The sequence below is a fragment of the Chrysemys picta genome, chromosome 16 (genome assembly GCF_011386835.1).
Source record: "Chrysemys picta bellii isolate R12L10 chromosome 16, ASM1138683v2, whole genome shotgun sequence".
NCBI classification, from domain to species: Eukaryota; Metazoa; Chordata; order Testudines; family Emydidae; genus Chrysemys; species Chrysemys picta.
Window position 1 is genome coordinate 12,223,062 of NC_088806.1, and position 27,998 is coordinate 12,251,059.

A 27,998-nucleotide genomic window follows, 5' to 3' on the forward strand; every position below is an offset into this window, starting at 1 on the left:
AGGCTCCCGGAAGGTGTTAGGGTGTGAGGGGGGCCTCCGGGCTGGGGGTGTGGGCTCTGGGCTGGGGATAAGGAGTTTGGGGTGCAGGAGGGGGCTCTGGACTGGGGGCTAGAGGGCGGGCTCCCGGAAGGTGTTAGGGTGTGAGGGGGGGCTCCGGGCTGGGGGTGTGGGCTCTGGGCTGGGGATGAGGAGTTTGGGGTGCAGGAGGGGGCTCCGGGCTGGGGGTGCGGGCTCTGGGCTAGGGCCAGGGGTGAGGAGTTCAGGGTGCAGGAGGGGGCTCCGGGCTGGAGCAGGGGTACAGGAGGGGGTGAGGGGTGCAGGCTCTGGGTGGCGCTCCCGGGAAGCGGCCGGTGTAGTATGAAAAAACTGCTCCCTAAAGTCTCTATCTTAATTTGCTACTTAGGGTGCACGGAGCATGCCCAGTAACATCTGCTGAAGCCCCTGCCCTTCTCCCTGCCCTTCCTTGCCAGCAGAGTTTGCAGACGGCTATTTTCAGGGGTTAAAAAGGGGCCAAGGGGGTGAATCGGAGCAGGGAGGTGGCCAGAGTCTGAGCAGGGGGTGGAAATGGACTGGTCAGGGGGGTCAAGCAGCTGGAGGCAGGGTTAGGAGAGGGGCTGGGGAGGGGGGAGCCCAGGGGTGCGGCGATGCCAGAGGGTAAAACCCAGCACAGGCAGGGGCAGAGGTGGTAACAGTGACCCCGGTGGGCTGAGACACCCGTGTTTGCAAAAACAGGGAGAGGGGATTTTTTTTTACTTCCCCTCCCACAGGACAGCACCTCTCAGCATGGGCTTCCCAGGACTGGGGTCTTGAAGACACAGGGCACCCCACTGCCTAGACACTGGAGCTCCTCTCTGTCTGATGTCACCTATCGAGGTGCTGCAGAAGATGGATTCAGTGAAATATTTTCCATACGCCCCCCCCGAAACAAAGACTCACTTATCAGTGCATCTGGCTGCATAAAATCTCACAGCACTTCACCAATTGGTCTCACCTGCTGCTGGGATCCCTGATTCCCTCTTAGCACTTCATCCTTTAGCCTTGTTAGCGGTAGGGTGACCAGACAGCAAGTGTGAAAAATCGGGTCAGGGGGTGGGGGGGTAATAGGGGCCCATATTAAAAAAAGCCCCAAATGTCGGCACTGTCCCGATCAAACCGGGACGCCTGGGCCCCTGTCTGTAGGGTGGAGGTGGGGGACAGGAAGGCAGGTCTATAGGGCGGTTTAAGCTCAGGAACGGGACTGGGAGCAGCAGATTTTCACACCGCAGGGGCCGGGCCAGGCCCGGGTAAGAGCCGCCTCTTCCTGCCCCCCTCGCCCGGCAGCCCGCCCCTTTGTGTCGGCAGCGGGGCCATGGCCGGGGCTGGGGGCGCCGCGCGGGGGCAGCTCCGGCCCTGCAGCCCGCGGGACAGCGCGGTGGGTCCGGGGACACGCGTGGGGCGGGGACATGGGGAGGGGCCCGGAGCCCGGCTCGGCTGTGGAGCTCGGAGCCCAGGCGGGGCCCGGGAGCGAGGGGAGGGGGGCAGCCGGGCGGGGGATCGAGGGGTCAGAGCCGGGCTGGGGGTCGTGGGGCTACTTGGGGGGGGTGTCAGTGGGGGGCAGAGCTGGGGGTTTGGGGGGTGTCAGTGACGGGGGGCAGAGCTGGGAGTTTGGGATCAGGGCAGGGGTAGAGCTGGGGGCTTGGGGCGTGTCAGTGGAGTGGCAGAGGAGGGGTCTTGGCGGGTGTCAGTGGGGGGCAGAGCTGGGGGCTTGGGGATGTCAGTGGGGGGGAAGAGGTGGGAGTTTGGGGGGTGTCTGTGGGGGGCAGACCTGGGAGTTTGGGGTCAGGGCAGGGGTAGAGCTGGAGGTTTGGGGGTGTCTGTGAGGGGGACGGAGCTGGGGGTTTGGGGGGTGTCAGTGGGGGGCAGAGGTGGGAGTTTGGGGGGTGTCTGTGGGGGGGCAGACCTGGGAGTTTGGGGTCAGGGCAGGGGTAGAGCTGGAGGTTTGGGGGTTCAGTGAGGGGGACAGAGCTGGGGGTTTGGGGGTGTCAGTGGAGTGGCAGAGGAGGGGTCTTGGCGGGTGTCAGTGGGGGGCAGAGCTGGGATTTGGGGATGTCTGTGAGGGGGGGAGCTGGGGATAGGGGGTATTTGGCTGCGGGGGCTCCAGGTTCGGATCCGGCACTGACGTTAATGGTGAGGGCTGTGGGTGGGGCCGAGGGCCGGTTGGAGAGGGGGAAGTTGGAGGCAGTGTCTGAAGCTGGTTGCTTGGGAGGTGGGTGGGCGCAGGGGACATTGGGGGCTGCAGGGTTGGGCTGCACCCCGGTCACTTCTCCACGGGGTCCTGTGTTTTCCCTGGGAAACCTGGGCCCCTTTTATTTCCCCCTCTCAAATCTGAGTCCCAGGGACTCTGTCGGGCATCTGCAGGGCGGGACGGGAGCCCTTTGCAGCAGCGTGTAACCCCCTCCCCCACTTCTTCCAGGAGCTCCCACCAGAGCACCCGGCCCCTCTGCCAGACGAGGGAGAAGCAGCCAAAGCCGAGGAGCAGCGGCAAAGCGAGGAGCTGCTGGTAGGTGCCCAGGACCCCCTGCCCCTTAGGTTTGCCGGGGGTCCCAGAGCCCCGAGTGACGGTGAATGCAGGGCCCGGCCTGCCGGCCTCAGCTGGGGACCCATCCCCACGGGAGCCCCGGGAGAGGCAGGGTCAGGCACGGGGGTGACATGATGCCCTTAGGGGGCAGGAGGCTGCTGGGCAGGAGAGGGTCAGTCTGTGTGAGCCCAGAGCCTCTGCCCACGGGCTGGCTGCACGTCACAGCGACCGGGGATCCTTTCTAGCGCCTAGGGGGGAAGGAGACGAAATGTGGGCTGCAGAGATGGAGGGCTTGGCCCAGGGCAATCTGATGAGGTTTTGGGGAGAACAGTCCCCCCTGTGAGCGATGTACAGCTCACCCCGGCCCTGATCCCTGCTCCCTTCCTGGGGTAAATAAACTTCCCATCCCCCAGTGCAAGAGGTCCCGTGCTCTGGTAAATAACTCCCCCACCCGCTGGGAGGTGCATTTCTGGTTCTCCCCCGGTACTGACCCGCCCTCTCCCTGTGGCTGCAGAAACAAACGGCAGCCGAGAGGGGGAAGATCGTCTGGGAGTGGCAGGAGCTGCGAGGGTTTCTGGAGGAGCAGGAGCAGCGGCTGCTGTCCCGGCTGGAAGAGCTCGAGAGAGCCATTGTCCAGAGAAGGGATGAGGGCGTCTGCAGCCTGTCCCGGGAGATTTCCCTGCTCAGGGAGAGGGGAGGAGACGAGGGGCAGCGGCCGCCGAGCCAGTCCCTGCAGGTCAGACTGTCCTTGCAATGATCTTACGCAGCGTTTCTATGCGAGCGTCTCAGCCCCGGACCCCAAAGCACTTTATAAAGGGGGTCAAGGGCATTATCCCTATGGGACAAATGGGGAAAGTGAGGCAGAGGGAGGGGCAGAGCCCACAGTAAATGCCTGCCAATGTCTAACTGCATTTGGGCTGAGGGTGACACCCCCTCCCTGCCATGCCGAGGCCCCGAGCCAGGCCTGAGGCCCCTCGTCACCCCAGTGAATGGGTGTAATGGGGTAGGGGGCTTGTGGGGCTCTCAGCACTAGTGGTAGTTCACTCTCAAGGCAGATGAATATTTTCTTCCTGTAAAGTGCGAGGGCAGAAACTTTCCCCCGATGGCGACGTCCCAGCAGGGTTCCTGGGGGGCGGCAGTTGCTCTCTGAACATGACCCCGAGTGTCTGAAATGCCCCAAACGCCAGACTCCAATGGTGGCTCCCCTGCCTGGGACACCCCCCTGACGGCCTCTCCTTTCTCTCCCTCTCCAGGCTGCCGGGAGCCCTGGGAGCAGGTGAGTCCCCGGCTCCATTTTCACTGCCCCTCATGCTCACTTACACTTGGAAACTGCACTAAATAGGGAGCTTGCCCTTGCAGTGCGACACGCCGGCTCGGTGCCTGTGATCACGTCTCCCCCAGCGGCTGCCTCACCATGGGGCAGACAGCTAATGAGTGGGGTCAGACACATGGGCCAGACCCGGCCTGTCTGGCATATTTATGTGGCCACCTCACGTATTCCCAGTGTGCAGAATCTCAGCTTTCCGTGTTATCGTAAGTTTCTAGGCCTCATGGTTGAAAAAAAAAAAAAAAACCCTCCCAGATGCCCACGGGGACGCTGTTGTTTCTCTGTGTCTGCCAGCGGCCGGAAGCCGTGCTTGAGACGGGTGTGAACTCCCCTGTCCTCCGTTCATCTCATTGGCGCGTCCGCTGAAATAACGACGCTTTAATGTCAACATTCAATATGCCATGGCTGGTCACTGGGGAGACGGGGACGGGGTGGGAGTGGGGCCCTGGAGGGAGAGGTGGGAAAAGGGTTTCTGTAGGGTGGGGAGAACAGAGGAGAGACATGAAGACAGTGGAGAGAGACAAATAGAGAAATGAGGGTGGAAGGATGGGGAAAGCAGGAGCGCTAGCAGATGCGGGACGGCTATTTTTCCACAGAGTGATACAGACGGTGACAATAAAGGATTTAATAAATGCAGGTAACTAAAAGGTTATTTCCTCTCCGAAGGGCAGACTCTCCCCTTGGTATTTGTGCCTGGGTGTCCCACTGAGAGCAGGGGGTGCCCGGCTCTGAATGGAGCCGCGTAGGGAGTCCGAAATCGATGGCCTGGCCTGTTGACTGTCACGGACCGTGGAATACGTCCCTCTCTGAAAAATGCGTCGGACACCCCGGGGATACAGCTTCAGCGGACAGGCTCTGGGCTTTTGCCATTAAAGGGGGCTCTGTCTGGGGCCACCATGAGCCTGAGACACACGTCCAGTCTTTGGTCCATGTCTCCTTCCTTTCCCGGTAACCCCAGCGCCGATGCCCCTTGTTCCCGGGGTAACCCAGCGCAGGGGGTGGCTCTGCACCCCACAGAACCAGTGTCCCAGAGAAAGCCCCTGAACCGGTCTCCGTTCCTGGTGTCCCGTCTTCGTGGAGCGCACAGGGCTGAGGGCAGGCGACTCACTCTAACCGTGATCACCTCAGGCTACAAAGCTCAGACCCAGGTTTGCTGGAGTTTGGGGGTTGCTGGGCTCAGGGTTGGGGGATCAGGCCCATCTCTCACCCCTCCTCCTTTCCCCAGCAGGGAGGACGGGGCGTTTCCGAAGCCGGAGCCGGGGTTTGCAGAGCTGGAGAAGAGACTCTGCAATTTCTCTCTGCAAAGCGCCCACCTGCAGGAGGTGCTGCTGGGATTCAAAGGTGAGTTGGAGTCTGGGGGTGGCGTCTCCTCTGGTGAGAGCGGCCCTGGCCCTGGGGAGGAGTCGGGGACTCTAGGGATGTCACTGACCCCGGGCTCCATCTCACAGCCCAGCTCAGCGAGTCGCCCTTCCCCATGAAGTAGCCCCGTGGGGCTGGCTCTGTCTGCAGCGGCTGCGTTATTGGCCTCTGATCTCTGTCACCATCTCGTAGTTAACAGCAGTTACATTAATAATCAAGGGGAACCTCCCCTGAATTCTCATCTCTCCCGTCCTCTCCTTCCCCTAGAGACGCTGCGACTGGAGCTGGGGAGCGACACAGGTATGTGTCCGTCTCTGACGGGCCGTGGGGAGATTTCAGACCCATAACCATGTTAGCGACAGGGGGACGCTGCCTCCAGCCCCAACATGCAGCTGGAAATGGTGGAACACTGAAGCCGGGTGACCCCCGTGACTGACTCACTCCTGCTATGACGTCTGATGGGGATTCAGAGTGAATCCGGATCTCAGGGGGGCGTTTCCCTTTGGGGAAAGGGAACAACACCTGGAAAGGTGTGAAATAGGTGAGACAAGAATGAAATGTCCACACACTGAACAGTCTGACAGCTTTAATGAGTGACTGAACATGGCCATGTTGGGCAGCAGGGTCTCAGGAACGAGGAGGGGGTAGAGATGGGGCTGGTCTCCCGTGTACAGACTGGCTGTGAAGGGGAGGAGAGCCCTAGATGGAATTTGGGATCAGATCATTGTGAATGAGATGGGAGCTGCTCGAGTGTGTGTCACACTTTTCACATTGGTGGCCCCTTATTTGAAGTCAGGGTTTTTTTTGCGGGGGGGGGGGGGGGGAGGAGGGATCCCCTTACATTGACTGTGAAAGGAAGAATCAAATGTGTCTCCAGACTGAGCCTCTGTAACATGGAGGGGGTCTCAAGAGGCTGACCGAGAACCGCTGACCTGGAAGGATAAATGTGGCAGGAAGTGGGACAGTGAGACTTTGCTTTCAGGGGTTCTCAAACTCCATGGCACCGTGACCCCCTTCTGACAACAAAAATTACGATGCGACCCCCAGGTGCGGGGACCAAAGCCTGAGCCCGCCTGAGCCCCGTTGCTCCGGGTGGGGCCTGTAACCTGAACCTCGCCGCCCAGGGCTGAAGCCCCCGGGCTGTGGCTTCAGCCCTGGGCAATGGGGCTTGGTCCCAGTAAGTCTAAGCCAGCCCTGGTGACCCCATGAAAACGGGGTCATGACTCACAGTTTGAGAACCGCTGCTTTAGCTCAAAACAAACTGGTAATATCTCACGGCCCGTCTTACTGCCCGTCGTGAGTCACCTGGAGTAACAAACCACTGCCTGAGAAACGTCGGCCTAGATCACCCATTGTCTGAATGGGAAGAGGGCATTACTCTGTGTATATGGACCTGCTGTGAAGGAGCAGTTAGCTGCTGTGCCAGATATGGACTGAGCCAAGGAACGATTAATTCCCCTAAAACCCCCATTTCAAAAATCTTTTCATTATTCGGCTCCCAGTTCATAGCTGTGCCCAGTGACCCTGTCCCTGCTGTGTCTGTCACAGCCAGAGACACTGAAACCCCTCCCGTGGTTAGGAGAGACGAGGACGAAGCACAAAGATCGGCGCCAAATGGCATTCGCACTGGTAGGACAGCGAAGGCCTCCACAAACAGACCGGTTTCGGAGCGGTAGCTGTGTTAGTCTGTATCAGTAAAAAGAACGAGGCGTCCTTGTGGCACCTTGGAGACTAACAAATTTATTTGAGCATAAGCTTTTGTGGGCTAAAACCCACTTCATCGGATGCATGCAGTGGAAAATACAGTAGGAAGATAGATAGATAGATATACACACACACAGAGAACATGAAACAATGGGTGTTACCCTACACACTATAACGAGAGTGATCAGTTAAGGTGGGCTATTATCAGCAGGGGGAAAAAAACTTTTGTAGTGATCATCAGGATGGCCCATTTCCAGCAGTTGACAAGAAGGTGTGAGTAACAGTGGGGGGAAAAATAAGCATGGGGAAATAGTTTTGCAGTAACCAAGTCCCCCAGCCGGAGGGAGGGAGAGAGAAACCGAGGAGAAGTAAGCGGGGAGAGAGGTCACAAGCTCCCAGACCTGCTCAGCTCCAGTGCCTGTCTCGGCACTGGACAGATTGTATCCAGTCCCCACCTCTGCCTAGATCCCACCCTCGGGGACCATGTCGGGAGTTAGAGTCTCAGTGGAGTTACCCCTGGTGGGAAGGGTCAGGTCTGCACTGCAATAAGAACGGCCATACTGGGTCAATACAATAAAGCGACTGAGTGCTTTGACAGTAGCAGAGCCGGGAACGTTTCTCTGCGGGGAAAGAGCCTGGGGGAATGTGCTGTGACTGTCACTAAAACTGGTTCTGAAATCTCTCCAATCCCCCTCCTCTCCCTGACAGGCTGCAGAACGACATCCGCCTTTCCCTCCGGATGGGCCCAGCCTCCCAGGGGATGGGGAAGGGAATCGGCTGCCGGGGAGCTGGCTGAGGTAGGCATTGTCAGGGAGTGGCTGGTGGGTTCCCTCTGCACGGACAGGGGCAGTAAACCCAGAGGAGGTGGGAGCTTCTGGGGAGTTTAGTCTGGAGGTGGGAGGGGGCAGGAAATCCACAGGGTGGAGAAAAGCGGGGGGACAGGCTGTAACTTGTTTAACCTGGGGCTTAGATTCTAGGAACAGACTCATGGGGGTTGTGGGAGGAAACTGCCCTATTTATGGGACAGGAAAAGCCCTTGGGACAGAGCTGGAGAAATGACCACCCTGGCCGTGCGGCAGCTAGAGCCCACTGACCAGAGGCTGCTGGGAGATACGAAGGGGCTTAGGGGAGATGCCCCATCCCCTCACGCCCGTCTGCTGGCAATGAGGAGGATGTTTGGATTCCCACCGGGGAGCTGCCCTCGGGCACTGCTGGGGGCTCCATGTCCTGTATCAGCCTATGCAGCGAGAGAGGTGGAACAAGGGCTCTCTCTTTCTCCCTGTCACGGGATCCCTGGGGTGCAGCCTGGGACTTTGGGACCCCTGTGCCCCCTGAACTCTCCTGCCTGGGCGTCTCTCACAATACTTTGCTAATGACAAGCTGCAAACCCCTCCAGGTACTGTTAGCACTCAGTGCAACCGCATGTGGAGATCCCTCACCCAGCTCTATTGCATGAATGCTCCCAGAGCCACTCATGAATCACACAGAGAAAGGCACCCGCCAGATCCCCGACTTGTACCGCAGGAATATACCGTCTTGCATTGCTCAAGATAAATAATGAAGTGGATATACACCAGCCTTTGTAAACCAGAGCAGATTTACCCAGCACATCAGGCAAACTCACTGGTAAAGATAAACAGTACAACAAGTTTATTAAAAGATAGATTTTAAGTGATAGGCAAAAAGTCAGAGTGGGTACCAAAATAAAATAAAATATAAGCACGCCGTCTAAACCTTAACCCTTATCACACTAGACGGTATTTACTTGACCCACGTGTCGCCTCTGCCGTGAGCTAATCACAATAGCCGTCCGATTTAGCAGTATTGGAGGGGCAGGGTGACTCACCTCTTTGTGACCCCCATGGTATGTGCCACAGAGAATAAGATTTAGCCACTGAGTAAATGAAAGCCACCATTATTGTCGCTTTCTAAATGGCTCCCATCCTTGGATTATTCATGATTTCGGTTATTTTTCCCCCCATGGGTGAATGATGCAAAATAACATTCATACAAATATTTGTTCAGGTGTTTAAATGAAGGAGGAAATACTCCTTTAAATGAATAGCTGGTCGGCAAGACTACGGTGAGATACAAAATTAAGACCAAATTAATCATGCCAGCAGACAGCTTAGAATACTATAAATATAAGCACACAGTCTAAACCTTACCCCTGATCACACCAGACAGTGTCTACATCAAGCAACGTTCTCACCCCCCGGCATCTTAGTCCCTAATATACACGTTCGTCTCTTAAACCTGGGCCAGTCTCCTCTGTTAAAATCATCAGTTTTGTGAGCATCCTTGTTGCTTGCAGCATAGGTGGGGACAGGAGAAAGGCCAAGCATGGGGCCCCTGTGTTCTATTTTTTACCCTCAATCCATGTGCTTGGAGAACGCAAGTCCAGGCATGTCTGGGGGGTGTTGCTGAGACCCAAGGTGAGGCAATACCCCGATCTGTCTCCTGTGAGTGAGTCGTTGAATTGTAACTCCTCTGCTGGACAATGGCTGGTGATGTCTGTTCAACCCCCACCCAGGCACTGGTTACCCTCCCTTGTCGATACTAGTTGTCTCTGGAGAACAAGTATCCGGGGACTTCCCAAACCCACAGCATATTTAGTGACAACCCTACAACGCAATTCTCATAACTACATATGCATGAATGATACACATATTTAGATGAAAGTTCTTCTTCACACAGTGCACAGTCAACCTGTGGAACTCCTTGCCGGAGGAGGTTGTGAAGGCTAGGACTATAACAGCGTTTAAAAGAGAACTGGATAAATTCATGGAGGTTAAGTCCATTAATGGCTATTAACCAGGATGGGTAAGGAATGGTGTCACTAGCCTCTGTTTGTCAGAGGGTGGTGATGGATGGCAGGAGAGAGATCACTTGATTACCTGTTCTGTTCATTCCCTCTGGGGCACCTGGCATTGGCCACTGTTGGCAGACAGGATACTGGGCTAGATGGACCTTTGGTCTGACCCAGTACGGCCATTCTTGTGTTCTTATGGAACAGTGAGTTTCAGCCGATCATAATCTTTCCCATGATACCTCACACAGCCTGCTCTATATGCAATATCACAGTCCTATACAAATGAGGAATATGGGGGTTACCGGGCTGTCCCCAGAGGTATAGAGTTTCCCACTCCCCTCACCCCGATGCCTCCTGGCTGCTCTGAGCGGGGTGCGGCTGGGACTCTGCTGACTGTGAGCCTCCCAGAGCTCCCATGTGATTGGCCCTGTGAATAGTGGGGCTGTGAGTGGGGCAGCAGGTACTGAGTGAGGGTCTCTTGCTCTTTCAGGGGCGAGTGATCTTCGAGGAGGTGGCTGTGTATTTCGCCAGGGAAGAGTGGGCTCTGCTGGACCCTGCTCAGAGAGCCCTCTACAGAGCCGTCATGCAGGAGAACTATGAGAATGTGACCTCGCTGGGTAAGGATTCCCGTCCCCTCGGTTCTTAGAAGGGGAAATGCAGAGTTAAGGTTCACGTCACCCCCACAATGCAACCTCAACTCTGCCCTGTTTCAGCAACACCCCAACATGCCAGTGACACACACACCAGCGCTGTGCCCTGCCCTGCTAGAGAACACTCTGGGAACAGAGCCCAGGAGCAGAACAGCGCAGAGTCTAACGTCGTCTCTTGGCTAAGGCAAAAGGTGGATTCAGGTCTGGCATAAAGCACAGAAGCTGCCTGCCCCGGCCAGCCCTCAAACCCTGAGCCTGCCGCACACAACCCAGCTCAGATTTACAAACTGTTACCAGCCCTTTACCCTCCCCCTGAGATTCCTTCTGAGTCGTTGCCTTCACTTGCCCCTCACTGAGCCCTGGAGACCACTAGCATTTTACGCCAGCAGACGGCTGACGATCCCCGTGGCAAAAACACGTCCTTGTGCGTGGTCACTGACACCGCCTGCAATGCTCAGCATGGAAATGAGGCAGACTCGGTCCCCCAGGGGTCACATGCACCTCTCTGCATACCATGGTCACAGCTCTGCCACGCTGCTCCAACTGCTCCCTCCACCATCCAGTTACAGCTGACCCAGTGCACACAGCTGCGGGGCATGCAGATAAATGCCGGTGTTCCGATCTGTGGAACACCACACAAACAACGGCACGTTCTCTTAGTCCTTCCTCGTATCTATGATAGATTCACAGATTTTAAGGCCAGGATGGGGTGTTAGGTCATCTAATCAGACCCTCCTGTACAACAGGCCATGGAATTTCATCCAGTTACTGTGGTACTGAGCTGAATACCTTGTATTTGACTAAATCAGGGGTCGGCAGCCTTTCGGAAGTGCTGGGCTGAGTCATTCGAATTTAAGGTTTCGCATGCCAGTCATGCATGTTAACGTTTTCAGAAGGTCTGCTAGAATCGCTGCGCATCATTATTCTAGAGCAGCTCGACTCCACCGCAGGGGGCTTGGAGAAACGGAACTACGGGCTTGTCTGCGCTTCAGATGCTGCAGTAACACTTCGGCATAGACATTAACTAGCGTCATGGGAGGGGTTCTCCCATCACCGTAGTTAATCCACCTCCCCAAGAGGCGCTAGCGACATTGATGGAAGAATTCTTCCCTTGACCTAGCGCTGGGTAGCCATCGTGGATAGTTCTCTGAAGACATCCACACAGCATGCAGCGGCGGTCAGAAAAGCAAACAGGATGTTAGGAATCATTTAAAAAGGGATAGAGACTAAGACGGAGAATATCTTATTGCCCTTATATAAATCCATGGGACGCCCACATCTTGAATACTGCATACAGATGTGGTCTCCTCATTTCAAAAAAGATATACTGGCACTAGAAAAGGTTCAGTGAAGGGCAACTAAAATGATTAGGGGTTTGGAACGGGGCCCATATGAGGAGAGATTAAAGAGGTTAGGACTTTTCAGCTTGGAAAAGAGGAGACTAAGGGCTTGTCTATACTTACGCGCTGGTTCGGCGGCAGGCAATCGAACTTCTGGGTTCGATTTATCGCGTCTTGTCTGGACGCGATAAATCGAACTCAGAAGTGCTCCCCGTCGACTCCAGTAATCCTGCTCGGCGCGAGGAGTACGCGGAGTCGACGGGGGAGCCTGCCAGCCGTGTCTGGATGGCGGTAAGTTCGAACTAAGGTACGTCGACTTCAGCTACGTTATTCACGTAGCTGAAGTTGCGTACCTTAGTTCGAATTGGGGGGTTAGTGTAGACCAGGCCTAAGGGAGGATATGATAGAGGTATATAAAATCATGGGTGTGGAGAAAATGAATAAGGAAAAGTTATTTACTTGTTCCCATAATATAAGAACTAGGGGCCACCAAATGAAATTAATGGGCAGCAGGTTTAAAACAAATAAAAGGAAGTTCTTTTTCACGCAGCACACAGTCAACTTGTGGAACTTCTTGCCGGAGGAGGTTGTGAAGGCTAGGACTATAACAGGGTTTAAAAGAGAACTAGATAAATTCATGGAGGTTAAGTCCATTAATGGCTATTAGCCGGGATGGGTAAGGAATGTGTCCCTAGCCTCTGTTTGTCAGAGGGTGGAGATGGATGGCAGGAGAGAGATCATTACTTTTTAGTTTCACTCCCTCTGGGGCACCTGGCATTGGCCACTGTCGGCAGACAGGATACTGGGCTGGATGGACTTCTGGGCTGACCCAATATGGCCGTTCTTATGTCATGTTCTTATGACTGCACTGAGTTTAAGTCAATTTAATTAGGTCATTCAGAGGTGTGGATTTTTCACCCTGCCCAGTCCCCGTTGCTGGTGACCTGCATTGCATCCTAACCAGACTCCACTTTCACTTGGTTTTACACAAGCACAACTATTATGATTCTCGTTCTCTCTGCACAGTGCACTACCTACCCCCGCCACACACACACCCCCATTCCCTGCACACTGGGACCCCAGCCACCGATCCTGATTCCTTACACTCCCAGTCACAAGCTGACTTCTTTGCTCTTGGTGACGTCCTAAATTGGTAATGAAACTTCTGGGGACTTGGAGGGTCTCGCTCCCCCCTTCCCTTTATGCAGGAGCCACATTCTCTCTTCTCTGCAGGCTCCTTAGATCTTTGAGGCAGCCCCTCCTGAGATCACACGGTCTTATTCTTACTTTTCATAGTCTCCTTTTCCAGAGGAATTAGTCCGTTGCTACTGAGTTATAATATCTAATCCCCTAAACTCATCCTAGGTACTTCAGGGACTAGATGAGGCAATCTCAGAAACATTAGCAATTATCTTTGAAAACTCATGGAGGGCAGATGAAGTACAAACACAGAACCTACCTTTAAAAAGGAGAACAAAGAGGACCTGAGGAATTCTAGATCAGTCCGCCTAACTGGAAAGACACCAGAACATATTATGAACCGATCAGTTTGTCAGCACCTGGAGGATAGTAGCATTAGGAGGAATAATCGGCATGTGTTTGTCAAGAACAAATCATACCACACCGAGCTAATTTCCTTCTTTGACAGGGTTACTGGCCTCGGGCATTACAGGGAAGCAGCAGATTTGCCTTATCTTAATTTAGGTACGTCCTTTGACACAGTCCCACGGGCCATTCTCATAAGGAAACTAGGGAAATGGGGTCTAGATACAATTATTATAGAGTGAGTACAAATCTGTTTGAAAGACCGGACTCCATTTTAATCTGCAGCCAGGGCGATTTAGGTTAGATATTAGGAGGAAAAGTGTAACCACAGGGGTAGTTAAGCTCTGGAAAAGGATTACAAGAGAAGCTATGGAATCCCCATCTCTGGAAGTTTTTAAGAAAGACAGATACCTCTCAGGGATGGTCTAGGTTCACTTGTTCCTGCCTCAGTCCATGGGCTGGATTAAATGACCTCTCCAAGTCCCTTCCAGCCCCACATTTCTGTTATTCTCTCATTCTAAAACCTTCCCCAGGCACTGGGGGATTTTCACGCTCCTTTCCATTACTCCTGACTCGCTCTATTCCCTAACTTCTCAAAATGGGCTTTCCTGATCCCTAACACACCGACATACTGTGCTCAGTGATCTGCCCACTCCTTCCCATTCCTTACAATGCTGAGCCCCACAAGTGCATGCTCCCCAGCTCCAGTTCCCCTATGACTGTCTCGTTCCCTTGAGGGGGTCTTTGTCGGTAAAAAGCAGTTCCAAGGTGACTTCCCCTGGGCTTTCTGTGATATGGAGTTACTCTCTCTGGAGCCCCTTTGAACAAGTGGGAAGCAGAGCAGTGAGGAATTAATCACATTATAACCAGTATCTGGCACCTTTGAGCACCTGGAGAGCTCGCTCCAGAATGCCAGGGCTTTAAAATGAGCAGGGGTTTTAAAAAAGGCAGTGTTCTTTGGGAGAAATGTCCCATGAATTCACCTGATCTCACTTGTTTTCTGTCATCCGAGCAGGGTTTCCACTTTCCAAACCTGAGGTGATGTCCCAGCTGGAACCAGGGGAAGAGCCGTGGGTCTCAGATCTCCAGGGCTCGGAGGCAAGAGAGATCCTGACAGGAACCTGCCCAGGTGAGGAATCATTGGACCAACTCAAATACTGTCTGTGCCTGAAGGCCACAGCTGGGATTCCCTACCAAGACCTTGAGAGCTCTTCGAGTTCAGGATTGTCCCTCAGCAGGTGGTGTATCCTCAGGGCTGATGTCGCTTGTGGCTTCCTACCCATCCTGATCAACATGTTGCAATAGCTCCCTTCCTAACCTCCCTTTATCCTGACCGGTGGGATGGGATGTGGAGACAGAGTTGATCCCCTCCATTCTACCCTCTGGGGAAGAGTTTGGGGGATTCATTTCCTGATATTTTCCGTCCCTGCTTCTGAGGTTTCTCTGTCCCAGCAGGTGGTAGGACGGTGAGTGAGAACAAGGAGCAGAATCTAAAGCAGGAAGATGCTGAGCATATGGACCTGCACGGGGGATTAGCAGAAAGAACTCAAGGGAATGTGCCCAGGAGTCGTGAGGAAAGGCAGCAGGGAAACCAGGCAGGGGAAAACGTGGGCAAATCCATCAGTTGTGAGGAAAATCACGAGGACCTCAAGGAAACCACAGCTCAGCAGAAAATCCTCACGGGAAAGAGAAAAAACCTATGCACTGAGTGTGGGAAAACCTTTCCTGGGCGCTCTCACCTTATTATGCATCAGAAAATTCACACAGGAGAAAGACCCTACGCATGCTGTGAGTGCGGGAAAACCTTCAGTCGAAGCTCACATCTTATCAGACATAAGAAAATCCACACCGGAGAGAGACCATATGAATGTGGGGAGTGTGGGAAAACCTTCTCTGTGCGTTCACACCTCATTATACATCAGAGGATCCACACAGGAGAGAGACCCTACGCGTGCTGTGAGTGCGGGAAAACCTTCACGCGAGGCTCCCACCTTATCAGACATCAGAGAACCCACACCGGCACCAGGCCCTATGAAATCTGTGAGTATAGAAAACACTTTTCTGGCAGAGAAGCCCTCATTAATCATTGGAGACTCCACCAAGGGTAAAGACCCTATGAATGCGAGCGTGGGAAAACCTTCATTTACCGCTCAGACCTTAGGAGATATTAGATGGTCCACATAGGATAGACAGGCTATAGACAATCTGAGTATGGGAAAAGCGTCCATCAGAGCTCACACCTTATTTATCAACCGCGAAGGCACAAGGGCGATAGCATAAAAACCTTCTCTAGGGCTCACAACAAATAAGGGTTTTTTTTCTTTAATACTTTTCGTAATGTGGCCTTTAAGGCTGCTACTGTGACAGATTTCTGTTACCAATCTGCCTGAGGTGTCAGGAGATCAGGCTGAGGCCGCCGGATCGTCAGGGGAGGGGATGAAGGAGCACAGCAAATGTTTGTTTTAACGCTTTATTAATAAAATAACAGCGGTAAGTGCTGGGTGCGCCACACGTCACTCAGAGGAAGGAAGAAAGCGTTAGTGCCCAAGTCCTAACCCACTTTCATACTCACACACGCTGTGATGAACTGGGACTGTTCTTAATATGGTCTTTGAATGCTGAGTGGGGAATGTTGGCCTGGGAAGGCAGGGGAGTGTGGCTAGGACGGTCTGCACTGGGGGATGGGAGACTGGCCTTGAGGGAGGATGCCTGAGCATGTAACGTGAGAACCCAGGAGGGGGCTGGGGCCAGGTAACACCTTTGCCCGGGAAACTGGACAAAGGCTGGGGGAGGAGCTGGAGAGAGTGAGAGTTTCAGGAGCTGGCTGGTGTAATGGAGGGGAGCCCAGACGGGGCTCTGACCCCCCCCCTAATGGGGCTGTGGTGCCCCTGGAACCCCAAGATGGACCTAATTGGGGGGGGGAGGGTCCTGTTGTCTGTGCCTGCAAGACCTGTCTTGGACTGTGTTCCTGTCATCTAAATAAACCTTCTGCTTTACTGGCTGGCTGAGAGTCATGGTGAATCGCAGGAAGCCGGGGGTGCAGGGCCTTGTCTCCCCCCACACTCCGTGACACACACACAACCCAAGGCTGGCCAACCCTGGATATAATGTAAGAAGAAGAGAGGGAAGGGTAGATGAGAGTTTTGTTCTGTGCACAGGCTGTCTAGGGTCCACTGTCGATTTCCGATTTCCTTCAGCTCTCAGGAGGGTTTTAAGTCCTGGGGTCTTTTGGGGGTGTTTTGTTTAGGGACTTTTGTTTTTTGTGCTTTTTGTACCTGTTTAAACTGGCTTTTTGTGGCTTCCTCAGCTTTCCCAAAATACACTGGCTTTAGGGACACAGATTTGTTGTTTTCCCCCTCGCTGGCCTTCACTGTCTCACTAGTTTTTTTGCAGTTTTGTTTAGCTTCTCATTTCTCACGGCTGGCTGGGGTTGGGTCAGATACAAAGACGGCTGCAGGCTTTTTGGCTGCATAAAGTCTGTTCAAGCGCAGTGACCTTGAACTGGTTTTAGCATTTTATTGTTAAACTGAGCTAAGGCGTTAAGTTAACCCTTTCTCTTCTCCCTTCCTCCCTCTACGGCCTCTCGCACCCTGCAAAAAAACTCACACCTTTAACCCTTCCCAAAATGCCTTGCAATGCCTGCAACAGCGTTAGCAACATACAATGCTGATCTGCCTCCCCAAGGAACTCCCTAAGGAGGTCATTGAGTTGTAACACTAGTGCCATTTACTTCATTGTGGTCTCGGCTCCCCTAGGTGAGTGGTCTGGTTTTGCTTTCTGCAGCTTCCCCTAGGGGGTTGGACTAGATGACCTCTTGAGGTCCCTTCCAACTCTGATATTCTATGATTCTATGATTCTTTGGGGTGAATCCCCAAAGATCCTTTCTACCAACTGCTTTGTTCCATGAGTCATGGGAGTATGAGTCCCTCTTACAAGGAATGCATGTCAGCCCCAGGTGGGGGAAACAGAAATTACGTCAGTTAGCGTCACGGTGGTAAAATCTACCTGGGCCGTGTCTCCATTAGCATGTGTTTTTAATTTGCTAGCTCCAGTGAGCTCTCCAGATGTAAAATCACAACTATGTTCTCTATACTGACATGGCCCCTGGGTTAGAATCATAGAAGATGAGGGTTGGAAGAGACCTCAGGAGGTATCTAGTCCCACCCCCTACTCAAAGCAGGACCAATCCCCAACTAAATCATCCCAGCCAGGGCTTTGTCAAGCCTGACCTTAAAAACCTCTAAGGAAGGAGATTCCACCACCTCCCTAGGTAACCCATTCCAGGGCTTCACCACCCTCCTAGTGAAAAAGTGTTTCCTAATATCCAACCTAGATCTCCCCCACTGCAACTTGAGACCATTGCTCCTTGTTCTGTCATCTGCCACCACTGAGAACAGCCGAGCTCCATCCTCTTTGGGTTAGCTCGTATATTTTCTCTTGACCTGTCCTAATCTACTCCACATTCCCTATGTGACCAGGGTCCCAGGGGAGCCTCACAGGGGTCACTCAATTAGGGTGAACTGTGAAGAATGGGGCAGACAATCCCCAAATCTGGTGCATATTCCAACACTTAGATTTACCAAACTAGCACAAAACAGCATCTATAATACCTTCCTGATTACCCGGAAGCCAACAACACAGTTCCCTTAAAGCAACCCAGCCGTACGCCTCCACCTAGACACCCAAGTCAAATATGATGAGGATCACTGAAAATCGTATTCATCATATCAGAAAGTTCTACCAATTCCAAAGGATCAGACATATTACCTCCTAGGTTAATGAATATTCCAGATCTTACCCAAATACACCCTGACAGCCAATTCTTATTAACTAAACTAAAATTTCTTAAAAAAGAAAAGAGAGCGAGTATTGGTTAAAAGATCAGGATACGCACAGACACAAGTACAGTTCTGAGATCAGATTCATAGTAGCGATGGAGAGCTTTGGAGTTGCAAAGAGTTCTTTCACACTCCTGAGTGAACAATAGGCTTTTGATGTAACCTTCTGTTTCCCACACGTCACCGGTAATTAACTACATGGATTTACATAAGGTAATTTATCCATTGAGCAGTTTATCACAAACTTTAAACAGACATATAGACAATGACATTATTTCACCCAAGATTCATCTAAATGTTAATATTCCCTTTTGATCTCTGAATCAATCGCTATAGTAAGACAGGAACTGTCTGTTTACATGGCTAACATCTTAGTTAAGTAGAAATCACATAAAATTAGCATCATCTCTCATTCTCTAACAATACAGGTTTGCATTTCAAAGTATAGCCTATCTAGCATGGAATGGCCCCAATTACCAGTTACATACCTTTCGAACGTGTCTGTAAAAGTTGAATCTGGGTCAATTAGCCTGCGAGCTGCTTAACCCTTTCTGGCCCCGAGTCACAGTGGTCTAGATGAAATTAATATAAGTGGTTGAAAAACCGTACTCAATCTTAAATATGGAGCAAGGGCAAGTTAGGTTAGATATTAAGAAAAACATTGTGACCACAAGGGTAGTTAAGCTCTGGAATAGGATTCCAAGGGAGGTTGTGGAATCCCCACCATTGGAAACTTTTAAGAACAGTTTAGACAAATAACTCTCAGGGATGGTCTTGGATTACTTGTTCCTTCCCTCAGTGCATGGGCTGGAATAAATGACCTCTCCGAGTCCCTTCCAGCCCCACATTACTGTGATTCATTCTATAACCTTCCCCAGGCACTGGGGGATTTTCACGCTCCTTTCCATTACACCTGACTCGCTCTATTCCCTAACTTCTCAAAATGAGCTTTCCTGATCCCTAACACCCATGACATGCTACCCTCTTCTTCCTATTCCTTACAATGCTGAGCCCCGCAAGGGCATACTCCCCAGCCCCAGTTCCCCTATGACTGTCTCATTCCCTTCGGGGGGTCTTTGTCGGTAAAAAGCAGTCCCAAGGTGACTTCCCCTGGGCTTTCTGTGATATGGAGTTACTCTCTCTGGGTCTTCAAAGGAGCCCCTTTGAACAGGAGTGTCTGGTTGCGTTTGCGCCAGCAGAAAGATGGAGAATTAATCCCTTTATAAGCTGAGTGTCTGGCACCTTTGAACACCTGGACAGTTAGCTCCAGAATGTCAGGGCTTTAAAATGAGCAGAGGTTTAAAAAAAGCCATGATCTTTGTGACAAATATCCCATGAATTCACCTGATCTCATTTGTTTTCTGTCATCTGAGCAGGGTTTCCACTTTCCAAACCTGAGGTGATGTCCCAGCTGAAACCAGGGGAAGAGCCGTGGGTCTCAGATCTCCAGGGCTCGGAGGCAAGAGAGATCCTGATAGGAACCTGCCCAGGTGAGGAATCATTAGACCAACTCAAATACTGTCTGTGCCTGAAGGCCACAGCTGGGATTCCCTACCAAGACCTTGAGAGCTCTTTGAGTTCAGGATTGTCCCCTAGCAGATCTCATATCCTCAGAGCAGATATCGCTCATGGCTTCCTACCCATCCTGATCAACATGTTGCAATAGCTCACTTCCTAATCTCCCTTCATCCTGAGCATTGGGATGGGATGTGGAGACAGAGTTGATCCCCTCCTCTCTCCCCTATAGGGAAGGGTTTGGGGGAATTCATTTCCCGATCTTTTCCCCCATCTCTCTAGCATTTCCTTTGGTTTCCTTTCCCCGTTTTCCATCCCTGCTTCTGAGGTTTCTCTCTCTGTCTCAGGAGATGGTGGGATGGTGAGTGAGAAGAAGGAGCAGAACCCAGAGCAGGAAGATGCTGAGCACATGGAAATGAATGGGGGATCATCACAAAGCACTGAAGGGGACGTGTCCAGGAGTTGTGAAGACGAGCAGCAGGGAAACCAGCCAGGGGAGGAAGTAGGTCAATCCATCAGTTGTGAGGAAAATCACCAGGAAACCATGGCCCAGAAGCGAATCCTCATGGGAGAGAGAGAAAACATGTGCCCCGACTGTGGGAAAACCTTCCCTTGGCGCTCCCACATTATTGAACATCAGAGAATTCACACGGGAGAGAGACCCTACGCATGCTGCGAGTGCGGGAAAACCTTCATTCGACACTCACATCTTCTTAGACATCGGAGAATCCACACAGGAGAAAGACCCTATGGATGCTGCGAGTGCGGGAAAACCTTCACTCGACGCTCACACCTTATTGAACATCAGATAACCCACGGAGGCTCAAGCCCCTATGAATGCTGTGAGTGCAGGAAAACCTTCACTCGACGCTCACACCTTCTTAGACATCAGATAACCCACGGAGGCTCAAGCCCCTATGGATGCTGCGAGTGCGGGAAAGCCTTCACTCGACGCTCACACCTTATTAGACATCAGAGAACCCATGCTTGCCAGGAGCCCTAGGAATGCTGTGACGATAGAAAAAACTTTTCTGTTTGATCAGCCCTTATTAATCGTCAGACAATCCAGAAAGGAGAGAGACGACCCTGTGAATGTTAAGTATCAGAGGGGTAGCCGTGTTCGTTTGGATCTGTAAAAAGCGACAAAGAGTCCTGTGGCACCGTATAGACTAACAGGCGTATCGGAGCATAAGCTTTCGTGGGTGAATACCCACATTGCTAGATGCATGTAGTAGAAATTTCCAGGGGCAGATATAAATATGCAGGCAAGAATCAGTCTAGAGATAACGAGGTTAGTTCAATCAGGGAGGATGAGGCCCTCTTCTAGCAGTTGAGATGTGAACACCAAGGGAGGAGAAACTGCTTCTGTAGTTGGATAGCCATTCACAGTCTTTGTTTAATCCTGAGCTGATGGCGTCAAATTTGCAAATGAACTGGAGCTCAGCAGTTTCTCTTTGGAGGCTGGTCCTGAAGTTTTTTTTGTTGTAAGATGGCTACCTTTAAATCTGCTATTGTGTGGCCAGGGAGGTTGAAGTGTTCTCCTACAGGTTTTTGTATATTGCCATTCCTAATATCTGACTTGTGTCCATTTATCCTTTTACGTAGGGATTGTCCAGTTTGGCCAATGTACATAGCAGAGGGGCATTGCTGGCACATGATGGCATATATAACATTGGTGGATGTGCATGTGAATGAACCGTGATGTTGTGGCTGATCTGGTTAGGTCCTGTGATGGTGTCGCTGGTGTAGATATGTGGGCAGAGTTGGCATCAAGGTTTGTTGCATGGATTGGTTCCTGAGTTAGAGTTACTATGGTGTGGTGTGTGGTTGCTGGTGAGAATATGCTTAAGGTTGGCGGGTTGTCTGTGGGCGAGGAATGTTGTGAGTGCGGGAAATCCAGATCGGAGAAAGACCTTAAGAGATCAAAGATGGTCCATGCAGGATAGACGCCCTACAGATGCTCTGAGAGTGGGAAAAGCTTCTATCAGAGGTCACACCTTATTTTTCATCAGAGAAGCCACAAAGGATATAAATACCATAAATACCTTGTCCAAGGCTAACAATAAAAGTTTTTTTTTCTGTAATATTTTTGCTAATTCCCACATGTGGCCTTTAAGGCTGTTCGCGCCATTTACTTCATTGTGTTCCCAGGTACAATGGTCCAATTTTGTTTTTTGCAGCTTGCCCTTCTTTGGGGTAAATCTCCAGAGACCCTTTCTATCAACTGCTTTGTTCTGTGAGTCAGAGGCGTATGAGTCCCTCTTACTAGGAATGTGCATCATCCCCAGGTTGGTGAAATACAAACAACATCAGTTAGTCAGATTGTGGTCAAATCTACCTTGGCCTTGTCTCCATTGGCATGTTTTTGTAGTTCGCTAGCTCCAGTGAGCTCTCCAGATATAAAATCACAGCTGTGTTCTCTATACCAACATAGCCCGAATATACTAGTCTGGGTTAGTTCATATATTTTCCCTTGACCTGTTCCAATCTAGTCCATATTTCCTAGTCTAGACAAACCATTATCATGAAGCTAAAACTTTTGCAAATAAGGCAACTGAATAACGAGACACCGCTGAGAGAAGCAGGTTTCAGTGGATCCGAGGACAATGCAATGGGAAAATCGGTGGTCCTGATTCTGAGTCATCAGATGTAACCTGCTCTAGAATCTCATTCTGTCTGCAACAGAAAATGTCTTATACAGAAGCTCCCCAACTTACGCAAACATTCTGTGCCGGAACGCCTTGCGTAAGTCTAATTTTGCATAAGTCGGGAACGTATCTCTGACAATTACGCGGGAAAAAAAAAAAAGGTTACAGAACTTTTTCCGTAAATCCAGTTTTCCGTAAGTCGGGTTTGCGTAAGCTGGGGAGCGTCTGTACCTCTCTGAGAGGTAGATTTTTCTCTCTTTCCTGAAGGCTGCTTGGTCACACAACTGGATATTAGTTTTCTTTGGCAGAATGTAGTTCAGATATATTGGGGACTTTGAGACAAATGACCATTTGCTTCAATGGTCATTTCTTCCTTTATTTATGGTTTCCCCTCATCCCTCCGTGATGGGAAATGTTCAAATGCAGCTCAGTCAGCCAGAGAGAATATTCTCCATTACGGGATATGCTATAGAGGAAACAGTTGCAGTTTTACATCTCCTTCCGTTTGAAATGGTGAACCACGGCACACCTCAAATGGTGCAAGTAACTTACATCACCGGGTATAATCACAGTTTTGTTCAATTATTTAAATCAGAAATTATTTCAAATAATCTGGGGAAAGGGTTCCCCAGTAAATTACTTGGAACTAGGCAAAATGCGCGTGCATTGGTTTCTCTAATACAAGAACAAGGGGCCACCAAATGAAATGAATAGGTAGCAGGTTTAAAACAAACACAAGAAAGTATTTTTTCACACAACGCGCTGTCAACCTGTGGAACTCCTTGCCAGAGGGTGTTGTGAAGGCCAATACTATAACGGGGTTCAAAAGGGAGCTAGATAGATTCATGGAGGATAGGTCCATCAATGGCTATTACTCAGGATGGGCAGGGAAGGTGTCCCTAGCCTCTGTTTTCCAGAAGCTGGGATTGGGTGACAGGACATGGATCACTTGATGATAACCTGTCTGTTCATTCCGTCTGGGGCACATGCCATTGGCCACTGTCGGAAGACAGGAAACTGGGCTTGATGGATCTTTGGCCTGACCCAGTCTGGCCATTCTTATGTTCTCAAAACAGTTGTGACCCAGGCCTTAGAGGTGGTTATTCCTGAAGATATCTCCTAGCTAATCCTAACAGAGAGAAGTAGTGTCTCTAGCAATGCAGCTGTGGAGGAAATAATGGTTTTTATTGTTGTTGTTTTTGAACTCCCCCTTTGTAATGCTTCAGATGTGTATAAAATAAAATCGATGTTTAATGTCAGACAGCTGCAGCAAGTTTACTCTTTTTGAATAAACCCCCCACGTCTTGTACCATATAGTGATTCTCATCCAGACATATATTTAGTTTCCAGTTTAGACCTGTTCCATCAGATTAAAAAAATAAACTGGGCATGTTTGGAGAAGCCATGCCTCACTGGCACTTTTGAGATTTTTGGCTGGTTTGGTAAAGGATTCTTCTCCAGAGAAATGTCAATTTGCCTCCATCCAGACCAAGGATTTGGCAAGAACATAGGTAGAAACAGCAGGCACCCAGTAGTTGGTTTTCACTGCAGAGATGAAAGCTGTGGTGAGCTACGGTCCAAGTAAAATTGTGCTTAGAACACAACTCGCTAGTTCAGTGGCATTGATTAGAGTCCCAAAGATGCCACGGTTAGATTGAAATGGTCCTTCACTGTTTGAATCCAAAGTTTCACAAGGCAAAGTGAAGCATGAATTCTTTTTCTCAAGACATTCCTTCCTCATGGATCCCAATTTGTCTGGACAATAAGGACTTTCCTTCTGTGTAAGTGATGGTAACCCATTAGGGAATGAGTCTATCAATCTCCAAGTTCAGACTGCAGGATATGTGAATGTTGCGTCCTGATTCTATGCTTTAGTCTCTTAGGGCTGGTCCACACTGACCCCCCAGTTCAAACTAAGATACGCAACTTTAGCTACGTGAATAACGTAGCTGAAGTCGAAATATCTTAGTTTGAACTACAAGGTACTTACCGCGGGTCCACATGCGGCAGGCAGGCTCCCCCATCGACTCCGCATACTCCTCTCGCAGAGCAGGAGTACCGGTGTCGACGGCGAGCACTTCCGGGATCGATTTATCACGTCTAGACAAGACGCGGTAAATCGATCCCAGAAGATCGATTGCTTACCGCCGAACCCGGAGGTAAGTATAGACGTACCCTTCGTTTTGGTCTTGCGTTTTATGTCTTTGCATCACTTTTCCATCTCCGGGTACTTGGAAAGATTAGAAGTGTGAAAATAGAATAGAATTGTTTTTTTCTCATGTTGCAAGCCTTCCCACATAGTGTGAGACCCCTTCCACCCACACTTATGGCAGAAAAGCCACAGATAAATTAACTTCCAGAAATGGAAGGCACCTATATGGGTGTAAACCACAAGCTTACAGAAGGGTTCACTTGGTGGATATGGGTATTAAATGGAATTAAAGGAAAGTAACATATAATCAAAGATTACACAATCTTATAATATGTTATTGTTACCAGTGACAATGAAATTAAACATGAAGTTCATTATTTATGAATGAACAAGAGACTAATTATGTGATAACTTTCATCTTTCCAAAATATTTCTGATTATATTTCTCTTTTCATTAGTAATACAGTAGCTAATTCTTAAAAGTTTATTTGAGGTATTTTACCTCTTATTACTAAGGAATTCTGAAATAAAACCGTCCTCCAAAGGTTGCGGTGATGGAATATGGGAGAGTAATCATGTGTATGAGAATACAGATCAGTATAGACTTTAATTATTTCCATTTCAGATTTATTCTGACAAGCTTTAAAGTCAACGTCTGTTCAGAGGACAACTCCTCAAGGAGAGAGTTGTGTAACCTTTTACCCAGTTAGAGTGTTTGGGGTACCTAGTTCCCGTAGTGCTTGTTAGCAAAGGAAAGACAGGACTTCTATGATGAGATGTCCGTATATATTTATAAGAAAGGTGATGGACACATGAGGCCATTACTAGTTTTTTTTGTTTTGTTCTTTTTGTTAAAAGTTGCTGTGACCAGTTATTTTTATCGGTACTCAACCTTGTTTCCTTTTGAAAAGGCCAGATATTAAAGCATAGCTACTGAACCGTTAGGCCAGGCTGTGGAGATGTCCTCAAACCTGGCCTTGCTTTTCTTTCGTTTGTATCTTTGGGGTTCACACATCCTCACTGAATGTGGTTCTCAAGAACACATAACTGAAAAACTGCTGGATTGGGGAAGAATTTTCCAAAATGATGTTAGCCCAGAGTTTGCCTCATTCCAACTTTATTGGGTCATGTTGTCGGTATCCCAGGCATACTTCACCCTGATTTGCCCAGAGATCTCAGGAGAGTGGAGTAAGCTGGAATTGTCAACCATAAGGACCAAGAAATAGGCTGAAGTCTTTCACCTTTCCAGTCGTCAAGCTCTCTAAGAAAGATTGATCCCCTCTAGGGAAGGAAGTCATGTCATCAGTGACCGGCTCTGGCAGTCTCCCTATCCTTGAGAAAACATAGCAGTGGGGAGTGCTGGGCCAGCTGCAACTACAGCTACTGCTCCTACTGTACGTGAGTCCGAACACTACGAGAGTTGGAGAGTTCCAACCCCTCATCATTTCAGCGTTCCTTGTCCTATTTTTTGATCTTTCTTTTTTATGAACTTGGAGATGTCCCAGCTTTTCTATTCTATCAGGGCATGTCTCAGTATGTGCATCAGTGCTGATCGCCTGTGGAATCCACACAGGGAACGCACCAGATCGAATAGTTCTCCAACTCTTAAATATCCCTAAAACTCTGCCCTCTGAAATGCTTGAATGTGTCCTCCTCATTCTGTGAAGTCTGAAGAAACTAAACTGTCAGCTGTAAAATATTCAGTGAGAGCTATTAAACTTCTCCTTATTAAAGCCCCAGTAAAGTCTGGTTCTGTGTTGGAGGGGGAAGGAGAAGGATTTAGCCAATAGGAAATCTAAGGAGCAAGATTTAATTGGCTTTGGGGTTGTAGCTTAAACATGATACTGGAATCCATCTTAAACCTGGTACTTGTCCATTTACAGGGAGGGGTGGGAAGCCAGAGAGAGCCAAAGGATTCCCGCCTTGTGCCAAAGATATGTAAGGGAGTGGAACAGAACAAAGGGGGCTGCCAGTCATGAGAAATCCCCAAGTTACCACCTGAGCTGGAACTAACAAGGTCTGTACCAGGGGAAAGGATTGGGCCCAGACTAGGAAGGAGTCTAGTCTGTGAAAGCAGCTTATTGGAACATCTCTGAGGGTGAGATTTACCTGTACTCAGTTTCTTAATGTATTAGGCTTAGACTTGCATGTTTTGTTTTTATTTTGCTTGGTAACTTACTTTGTTCTGTTATTACTTGAAACCACTTAAATCCTACTTTTTATACTTAATAAAATCACTTGTTTATTAATTAACCCAGAGTAAGTGATTAATACCTGGTGGGCAAACAGCTGTGCATCTCTCTCGATCCGTGTTATAGAGGGTGGACAATTTATGAGTTTACCCTGTATAAGCTTTATACAGAGTAAAATGGGTTTATTTGGGGCTTGGCTCCCATTGGGAACTGGGTGCTGGAGACAGATGACTTGCTGAGCAGTTTTTGGTTACAGTCTGCAGCTTTGGGGGGCATGGACCAGACCCTGGGTCTGTGTGGCAGCAGGCTAGCATGTCTGGCTCAATAAGGCAGGGCTCTGGAGTCCCAAGCTGGTAGAGAAAACAGGCTCAGAGGTAGGCTCAGCACATCAGGTGACAGTCCCAAGGGGGGTCTCTGTGACCGAACCAGTCACAGTCACATCCTCACATTCCATCTAAATTACATTAAAACAATGAAATATCAGCTGCTAGGAAGGCACTCTTGTCCTAATAATACCACCACCACCGGATCAAGAAACAGATCTGAAGATGTTTAAAGAAAACTTTCTTTGATTGCTTGCCAGACAGAATGCAATCACCTAGCAGCAGTTGTGATTGTGAACTCTGTACTTTTTGTTTGTTTGTTTGTTTGCCTTTACGGTCTAGTGACAGGGTGTAGCAGGGTCCCCTTTGCTCCTGCCTCTGCTCCAAAAACCACTCAGAGACCCTCAGGTCCAGCAATCAGCGGTGAAGTTTATTTACAGGGTGCAATCCCACCACCTTCTCACCATCTACCGCTTGGGTGTTTCAACCTTAAGGGCGTCTCAGTCTTTGCAGCCAGGAGGGACAAGGTTTATTCATAAAAAGAAAGAAATATAGATAAGAGTTAAAACTGGTTAAATGGAATCAATTACATCCAGTAATGGCAAAGTTCTTGGTTCAGGCTTGAGGCAGTGATGGAATAAACTGCAGGTTCAAATCAAGTCTCTGGAGTACATCCACAGCTGGGATGGGTCATTCATAGGGTTACCATATGTCCGTTTTTTCCCGGACATGTCCGGCTTTTCGGCAATCAAACCCCCGTCCGGTGGGAATTGCCAAAAAGCCGAACATGTCCGGGAAAATGCCAGCCGGGCACTTCCCCTCCCGCAGCTGCTCTGCTCCTCCCCTGACTCTTCGGCTCTGTTTAAGAGCCGAGCTGCCCGAGCGCTATGGGCTTCAGGCAGCCCACTTGCCTCCGGACCCCAGCCGCCGGCCGGGCACTTCCCCTCCCGGGCTCCGGCGGCGCAGGGTCCGGAGGCATGCGGGCTGCCCGAAGCACTCGGGCAGCTCGGCTCTTAAACAGAGCCGAAGAGTCAGG

At 50.4% G+C, this 27,998-nt stretch overlaps 1 protein-coding gene across 17 annotated transcripts in view; it reads left to right on the forward strand.

Annotated features, from left to right (window-relative positions):
* Nucleotides 1–1,268: 1,268 nt before the first annotated feature.
* Nucleotides 1,269–27,998, forward strand: part of LOC103306853 (zinc finger protein 436-like) — a 495,746-nt gene continuing 469,016 nt past the window's right edge. For 4 of the 17 annotated variants that reach the window (XM_065569416.1, XM_065569418.1, XM_065569422.1 and 1 more), the window contains exons 1-7: nt 1,269–1,411; nt 2,453–2,539; nt 3,072–3,293; nt 3,811–3,833; nt 5,110–5,225; nt 5,511–5,543; nt 7,656–7,744. In XM_065569416.1, the coding sequence (XP_065425488.1) occupies nt 1,349–1,411; nt 2,453–2,539; nt 3,072–3,293; nt 3,811–3,833; nt 5,110–5,225; nt 5,511–5,543; nt 7,656–7,744 (633 nt within the window). In that variant the 5' untranslated portion in view covers nt 1,269–1,348. The other 13 variants (XM_065569420.1, XM_065569423.1, XM_065569417.1 and 10 more) reach the window with 13 other exon arrangements.